Source organism: Alnus glutinosa, chromosome 2 (genome assembly GCF_958979055.1).
Source record: "Alnus glutinosa chromosome 2, dhAlnGlut1.1, whole genome shotgun sequence".
Lineage (NCBI taxonomy): Eukaryota > Viridiplantae > Streptophyta > Magnoliopsida > Fagales > Betulaceae > Alnus > Alnus glutinosa.
The window spans coordinates 28,894,081-28,902,458 of record NC_084887.1 but is presented as its reverse complement, the minus strand read 5'-3'; the positions used below and the strand labels follow the sequence as shown (position 1 = coordinate 28,902,458).

General features: G+C 37.4%; 1 protein-coding gene across 1 annotated transcript; it reads left to right on the top strand.

The window, feature by feature from the left end:
- Positions 1-5,194: 5,194 nt before the first annotated feature.
- Positions 5,195-6,799, top strand: LOC133859252 (LOB domain-containing protein 41). The gene is made up of 2 exons (XM_062294589.1): positions 5,195-5,587; positions 5,801-6,799. The coding sequence occupies exons 1-2, from the start codon at positions 5,398-5,400 to the stop codon at positions 6,496-6,498; spliced, it is 888 nt and encodes a 295-aa protein (XP_062150573.1). The 5' UTR covers positions 5,195-5,397; the 3' UTR covers positions 6,499-6,799.
- Positions 6,800-8,378: the final 1,579 nt, after the last annotated feature.

The window sequence follows — 8,378 nt, the reverse complement described above, 5'->3', positions numbered from 1 at the left end:
TGTTGTTGTATGTAATGATATATATAATATCATATCATGAATATGTCGGTCCATCATTTAAAAATGTTGACTATAAATTAAAATAAAATAGAGAGAAGATTTACTTATCTCTATAGACAGGGGTTGAGCACTAATAGCAGATTTTCAATCATTTTTTTTATATTTAGGAAACAAAACTAGTTTTTGTTTTTCTATAAAAAAAAAATATCTCACAATAAATTCCCTTACATTTTCCTATATCAATTAAATATTATTTTTTTACCCTTTTTTTATTTATTTATTTATTTTTTATCTTTCCTACTTTTTCTCTCTTTCATATATCAATTAAATATACTTTTTTTTATATTAAAATAATACATAGAGAATGAATAGTGGACATATATACATAGAAAATTACTATTCATTTCCAACCCCCTCATCTAAATATAAGGCATCTGCTGTGGGAGGTTTTTTTGATATTTTTTATGAAATTTTCTCTAAATATTGGAAAGAGAACTAATATAAGGTTACTGCTACTAGTGTTTTAATATATATATACATGTAATGGCCTTACTAGGGCCCGACAATATGAAATTTTAGAAAAGTTTTCACTCCTGCCACACGATAACTTTAAAAAAAAAAAAATACCACTCTTGGTTAGAAAGTTTTGTAATATATATATAATGGCCTTACTAGGGCCCAACAATATGAAATTTTCGAAAAGTTTTCACCCCTCCCACACGATAACTAAAAAATTAAAAAAAAAATATCACTTTTGGTTAGAGGTGTTCAACTGATTGCGGTTACGATTATTTCTTCATAACTGCAATCTCAACTGGAGTATCCGGTTATTTGCTTTTAAATAATCGTAACTGCCAGTTATCCTGTTATAAACAGATTAACCGGTTTTCATACATTGTTAATTTTTTTTTTTAAACTACTAGTATCATGCCATCCAATATTCAATACTAAATATTAAATATTAGTGGACTTGTATAATTTGATTCACCATTCATTCTTCTCGAAGCTTTGTCCCCTTATCCATCACCTTGAAGGCACCGACGCAACATGATTTTGGAAGTTACCGTCATCATCTACTGGATTAATCTGGGCCAGAGCCTTTTTCTAGCTTAGTATGAGCAATGACCGACGGTTGTTTACTAGCTTGCTCTTCCCATTTAAGGACGGAGTCAGAAGTTCTTATAGGCAGGGGCTAATAGCCGAAAATTTTTTTTGGGTAGAGGCCAAGTAAGCTAAATTTTCTTTTTTACCTTAAATTTTTTAATTTTTTAGATTTTTTTTTTCTCACCTTTAAATTTTTTTTTTTAGGAAATTTGGGGGGGGGGCATGGCCCCTGCCACCCCCCCTCCCTCCGTCCTTGTTCCCATGTCCATAAAAAACGACACAAAGCTCCATCTTCCACTCTATAGCCCTTGTGGAAGGAAACAGAAGTAAAGTTTCAATGGGGGGAGCTATAACCGGTTTTTTAATATCCTATAATCGGTAACCGCAACCGACCTAGACAGTTATCTGGTTGAGGTTATTTTTGAATATCAGGTTAGTGGATACTGGTTATTAGCCATTAATAACTGTCTCGCTTGTACACTCCTACTGTTAACTACATACCAAGCAAAGCCCGCGCAACACAACTCTCGAATCTATCTTAATCTTACCCGGTAAAAAATATACAAAAGAGTGCTTGTAGTTGTGAAAATATCGTACCGCCCTTAAATCTGTATTAAATAAAAAATATAAAATATAAAAAAAATTTAGGAATAGAGAAAAATAAATAAAACAAATAAAAAAGACGTTTATTTTATAGTTTGTCTATCGATAGGTGCCAATGACTTCAATAATCAATTTATATTCTTTGTTTTAGGCTATTCTATTTGGAATAGGTTATGCTCATATTAAGATAGTAATACTTCAATTAATTAGTGTGATGAAGTTAAGAGGTAAGTGTGAAATTTATTGTAGTTGTACTGGAATTTAGGAATTTGGATCCCCTCCATTTTTCTTCATTTACTTATAAAGTAGGGGCATAGTTGTCTTTTTACACTCCATACAAATGTAAAAAGACAACTATGCCCCTCCTTTATAAGTAAATGGAGAGGATCCTGTTCCGGAATTTATTTGGCAAAGTGAAAACTAGGTGTGCCTTTTTCAACTGCGGTACTAATTAAAATGCAACTCTTTCAATTTTTTTTTTTTTAAAAAAAAATTAGACAACTCCCCTTTTATTGTTTTATTTCATTTCTTATTTCATTTTATATTTTGTTTTTATTATTTTGCAACATTCAACTAACACCTGATTGTATTTGGCTTGTTTTCAATAAATCCCTCGAGATAACATTGATTTCCTGAAAGGTGAGGTACTCATTTTTCTTATACCCTATTAATTATGCTTAATTTATTTTGCTATTAGTTTATATTATTATGTATTTGTTATGCTATTATATTAAAATTTTGAATATTTACTTTGATTTTGGATTTTTTTTGGCTAATTTGTTTTTGGGCAATTCGGGATTTTTCATTACAACCCGTCCAGCAACACATTCAGTAACAAAAGAGAGACAACAAGAAGAGATGGATCAAAGACTGTAAAACATGGAACAATCAATAAAGAGCTTATCGAATAACCATGAGGAATTCCGTAAGAGTCGACAAACTATGCAAGATCGCATGACAGAAATCTACGAGATGCTTGCCAAAACATCAAATGGTGAAAATTCACGTGGAAGAAATCACGAATACGAAGGAGAAAATTCTTTCAAATTTTGATGGAATAAATATGAACGAGCAAAGATAGAAAAGATGCAGTCAGAATTTATCGTGTGGAAGGAAAAATCCAACAAAAAAATGGAGGAGCATATGAGAAACATTGAAAGTTTTTATACACCAAGCCCTGCTCCAGCAAGCCAATCATTGCTCATAACACCTATCTCACAGGTTGTCATTGTCAAGAGGAAGAAAAGAGTTGTTGAAGCAACAAAAATTCATCCATGCCGGCGTCGCACCAAACCACCGTTGAGCAGCCGTAGATCGAAACATCATTGGTTCCAGCAACGTCGTCTCTCCTCAACGATGCTAGCAATGCTAGATCGGAATCTCCACCACCGTTCTTCCGCTGTTATCAAACCGCACCACCAAAATTGCTCCTAGTCGTCGTCGCAGTTCAGTCTGACTGCCATCACCTCACATCGGCCATTGCAACCGCCGATCCATAACTCACCGCACCAAGCACCGTCATCAGCCCTGCTGCTTTGGATACCTGTTACAGAGATGCGAAAGAAACAAGTATAGGCGTTTTTGTTTGGCTCAAACGAAGAAAAAAAAAAGGGGTACAAACAAAACGAGTTCGACTTTTATGAAAGGGCCCAATTAGTCAATGGGTTAAAAGGTGAAGCACATGCGTGCCCTACTTTTAATTTTTTTTATTAAGTTATATTTTTTGAAGTGTTAATTAGTTTTTATTTTCAGTACTTTAGTTTTCGTAATTGTTTCTTGAGGACAAGAAAAAGGTTAGTAGGAGGGAATGATGTAATCATAATTTGTAAGGATTACATTTATATCTAAGTAAGAGATATATCTAAATTGCAGATATATCTCATAGGAGTAATAGTTGAATAAGAGTCTTATCTCTTATAGTGAGAGAAGACGAGTAGTAGAAGTTGTTTTCATTTAAAATTCTCTTTGAATAGCAGTAGGATTATCTAGCTAAAGGAATGTGATATAAGTAGTGAAACTCTATCTAGAACAGAGTTACACTTCTACGTGAGTTTGCTATCCTAATTGTATATTTAAAGAAACAAACTATGGAATAATATTATGTTGAATTTTGTTAAGTAAATACAGTTTACTGTGTTTTGGAAGTTTCTGGCTCACTCAAAACAGCCAATTTATTAATTTCTGTGTTTTGTATTAATTGGTTCATATCACAAATGTACATACTTTGTACAACAAAGCTGATGTAAATTTTCTTTTTTTCATTTATTTATTTCTTTTCACATCAACTTTGTTATATAAAGTGTGTATATTTATTATGCAGCAAACATACTCTAATAATTTATTGGTATGATCATATTGCAAATTTAGACGTAATATACACGATACATCTTTCGCCATCAAGCTATGTTTGTATTTGTCAAAATTCACTCGTTTGGTAAATATGAGAAATAAAATTGATTAATGTAATATATATATATATATATATATTTGTCTAATATATAAATGAGACGGTAGAGCAGAATCGACTGAGAAAGAACAAATACAGGAAAAAAAAAAAACAATTAAAACAATAAAGAAAAGCAAATACTGTCCAACGAACAAAAAAAAACAAATATACATTTCCCAGGCCACGATTAATGATTGAGTAGCCAGTCGCCGTAAAATGTTCTCTTTTAAAAAAAGGAAAAATTCCCATTTGAAAAATTGTTTTCACGTGGGTCATGTTTATTAACCCCACATAAGCTAATCTTAGTTTGACATCCTGTCTTATAAGATAAGCATGAAATTGGAGAGACAGAGAGAGAGAGAGCAAAACCGTTGGCTAATGGGTCTTCTAGTGCGCCCATAGTCCCGAAGCAAAACCGGAAACCGGTCACCGGTTTTTCCCTAAGCAGTTTTAGACCTAAATACGACTTCCCGAAAACCAGGAGCCCTTTTCCAAGTTTCGATTATTGTTTTTTATTTTGTTTTTGTAAAATCTTAGAAAAACCGGGAGCTCCAGGTGGGGTAGGCTCCCACGATATGTGGCGATTCGACCGCACCCTGACTCCTCTACGTGTCCGCCACGCGCCGCTGTTTTCCTTTATTAATTTTTGTACCTACTTGCATGCCATCCTCCACCACATCTTCCCACTGTCCGACTCACCTGCCCCATGGGGCTCGTCTCCTTCAGACCATAACTACCGTCTTGCCCTCACACCTTTGCTTCCTCTATCGTACACAGAGGCCGTAATATATGAATCCGAACAAGGTTAATTTTGGGACCAAGAATGCCAAGAGTGGTTCGCATAAAGTTTTGTTGTTTACCTTTACCCCCACACGCGGTTACGCCCCAATGGGAACACTGTTACGTAAACGTTGATTGGGGGTTGGGCAAACGCGCTGTGCGTGAGAGTGATGCTAGGATTTCCATGTTTTGGTTTTTTGGTTTTTTAAATGCTTAAAAGGGGGTGCAATGCCCAATCCCCCTTGAACGTGGAAACCAGTGTTGTAGGAAAGTAAAAACAACTGCGTACCCCAGTACTTGAAAACCTTCCTTGGGCGAACCCCACAACCTCTTCACTTAAATACCCCACACAACCTTTCTTATTCTCCTCCTCCAACCTACAAAAACCATACAATCCCAAGCCTTCTCTCTCTCTCTTCTTCTTCTCTGTTTCGGTGTTTTGCTTCGTTCAGTTTGTAGTGAAAATGCGTATGAGCTGTAATGGATGCCGAGTGCTGCGCAAAGGGTGCAGTGAGAATTGCAGTATCAGGCCTTGTTTGCAGTGGATCAAGAGCTCCGAGTCCCAAGCCAACGCTACTGTTTTCCTTGCCAAGTTCTACGGCCGCGCTGGCCTCATGAATCTCATCAACGCCGGCCCTGAACACCTCCGCCCTGGTTAGCCTTCCATACCCTTTTTTTAATACGATTTGAAAAAAAAATAAAATTAAAACTTGATCAAAATGGTTCAGATTTAACGTGAGCATTAAGTTCAGGTGGTCAAGAACTTTTTGGGGGATGGGGGGGGGAGGTTTTTTTTTTTTTTGCATGAACCAAACAGGATTTATCTTCTGAAAATGGTGATTAACGTTTTTTTTTTGGTGGGTACAGCGATTTTTAGGTCTTTGCTATACGAGGCATGTGGAAGGATAGTGAACCCGATTTATGGGTCGGTCGGGTTGTTGTGGTCCGGCAGCTGGCAGCTCTGCCAATCCGCCGTGGAAGCCGTGCTAAAGGGCGCACCGATCACGCCGATAACGTCGGAAGCCGCGGCGAACGACCATGGGCCGCCCCTGAAGGCCTACGACATTCGCCACGTGTCCAAGGACGAGAACTCGGCCGCGTCCAACGAGCCCCACCGGATCAGAACTCGGTGCCGATTCAAGCGTTCCGTGATCAAGCCGAGAGCCAGCAAAGCCGGACACGGCGCGGCTCGGGACGTGAAGCCCAGGTACGAGGATGGGTGCTGTACGGACGAGATGAACCGATCGACAAGCCACGAGTCGTCCCTGAGCCACCAGTCGGAGCTTGCGCCTAATGTGGAGGGCGAGAGCAAAGAGACCGAGAGCATGATCTCCGTGGAGACGGCTGAGGCTTCAGTCTTGTTCCGGGCCGAGCCGGAGTCCGTGCGTAAGCCCGATGAGCATCAGGGTCAGGACAGCGAGGTAGCTCTGGAGCTAACACTGGGAATGGAGCCGGTGTCACGTGCCTGTCACGTGGTTCCCGTGAAGAAGAGAAGGGTCGAGGCTTATGTCGGTGGTGGCTCGGCTGAGTTCCGCGGCGCGTGTAAGATGGAGCTGGGGCTTTAAATTTTAATCATCCGGCTTTAGAGTGAAGCGCAAGTAAACAAAACTTTTAAAAAAAGTCAAGTCCAGTTTTGACGGCTCAGATCGGCTCTTGTCAATTTCATAGAAGAGATCATGACCCTTGCTTTTTTTTTTTTTCTTGTGGTTTTACTTTTTTTGACTGTACTTTTTTTTTTGTTTTTTGGTTGTCTTTCCTTCTTTACCCTTTGTGACGAGGTGTACAAATGTGGTTGCAACTTGCAAATATAGAAGGTGGTAAATTAACAGAGGGAGAAAAGAAAAAGCAGAAAAAATCTTTGATAAATCTTTCCTGAGCTTTTACGATATTGATTGTGACCAAATCTCAAACAGTGATATGCCTATGCCTTGCCTGTTGCGTCGGACTTGGTTTTTCTTTTTCCTTCTTTAAAACGTACGTAGTACACGGTTTTGGCGAAAGTAGTGTTGGAAAAGGTGTCCCACACCCACTAGGCCTCACTACAAACTTGGACCGTCTGCGCATGCATAGAAAGACTTTTTGTTCGTACATGGGCTGTCGGTTCTGGGCGTTAAATTTGGCGACGACTACACGTTTTTCCTCTTTTTCGTGCGGGATTTATTAATGTGAGTGTTGTCCTGAGTCCTGATGGAAAATGCTTGGTACTCTACTATTTCTACGGTAAAATAATTATGAGAAATTAGAAACTCATTTTTTATTAGGAGATGCACTTAAAATGGAGCTCATCTAACTCAGAAAAGCTTAATTAATCTCATTACTGGTGCTAAACTGTAATTCTTGTCGCATTAAATACCAATCCAATGCATGTGCTTTATAATGAATAAAAGAATGTCCTTAGATTAGACAGAAAAAAGAAAAAGAAAAAGGTCTTACATTTAAAAAGATAATCTCAATTACTTCCCATATAAGAAGAATAATATGGTAAGTAATTACTCTTTCTTTTTTCTTGTTTTTTTTTTTTTAATGTAAGGCCTTTTCTTTTTTCCTTGTTGAAGTAATGATATTACATCAGTCACAGGTGTTAATCGAGCTTAGAGTTGTCCATGATTGATTTATGAAGTGATTGAGCCTAGCTAGCTAGTAACTATGGAGCTTGAACCAACATCTTCCATGTTCAAATAAGTAGGAAATGTATAATTTAAAGGAGTCTTTGTTAACAACTCCAAATGCCGAAGAGACAAATATTTGTAAATTTTGAAAAATTTCAAGTGTTGGCTTTGTGAAAGTTAATTGGGATGCATCTTTGAATTCAAAATCTGGCTGAGTTGGCTTGGGTTGTGTGATTAGAGACGAGGAAGGCTCTGTTCTTGGTGCTAAATGCAGGGCCGCTAAGGTTAGTGTGGACCCTTTATGTGCAGAATCAATGGCTGCTTTACTTGCTGTGGATTTTTGCTGTGAAATGGGTTTTGTGAACATTGAATGTGAGGGTGACTCTTTGCAAGTCATCAAATGTTTATGTAATTCAGATGGGATTTGATTCTTGTACAACACCAATACAACAATTGTACAACAATCCCTCACATGAGAGTGAGTCTCACATACTGAGACCCACTCTCATGTGAGGGATTGTTGTACAATTGTTGTATTGGTGTTGTAAATCTAACATTTTTCAATTCAGATTTCTCTCTTGATAGAATTGGACACTTTGTAGATGCTATTAAAAAGAAAGCTTCTTGTTTTTTAGTTTGTAATTGGAGCCATTGTTGTAGGGAAGCTAATGAAGTGGGCCATATTCTAGCTAGAAAGGCTTCCTCAAAATGTTTATCTCATGTTTAGGTTGAGGAATTGCCTTCATTTATTTCTTCTGCTGCTTTTAGAGACTTTTTGGTCTTTAGACTGTAATAGTCATCTATTTTTAATGAGAAGTTGTTCCATTGAGAAAAGA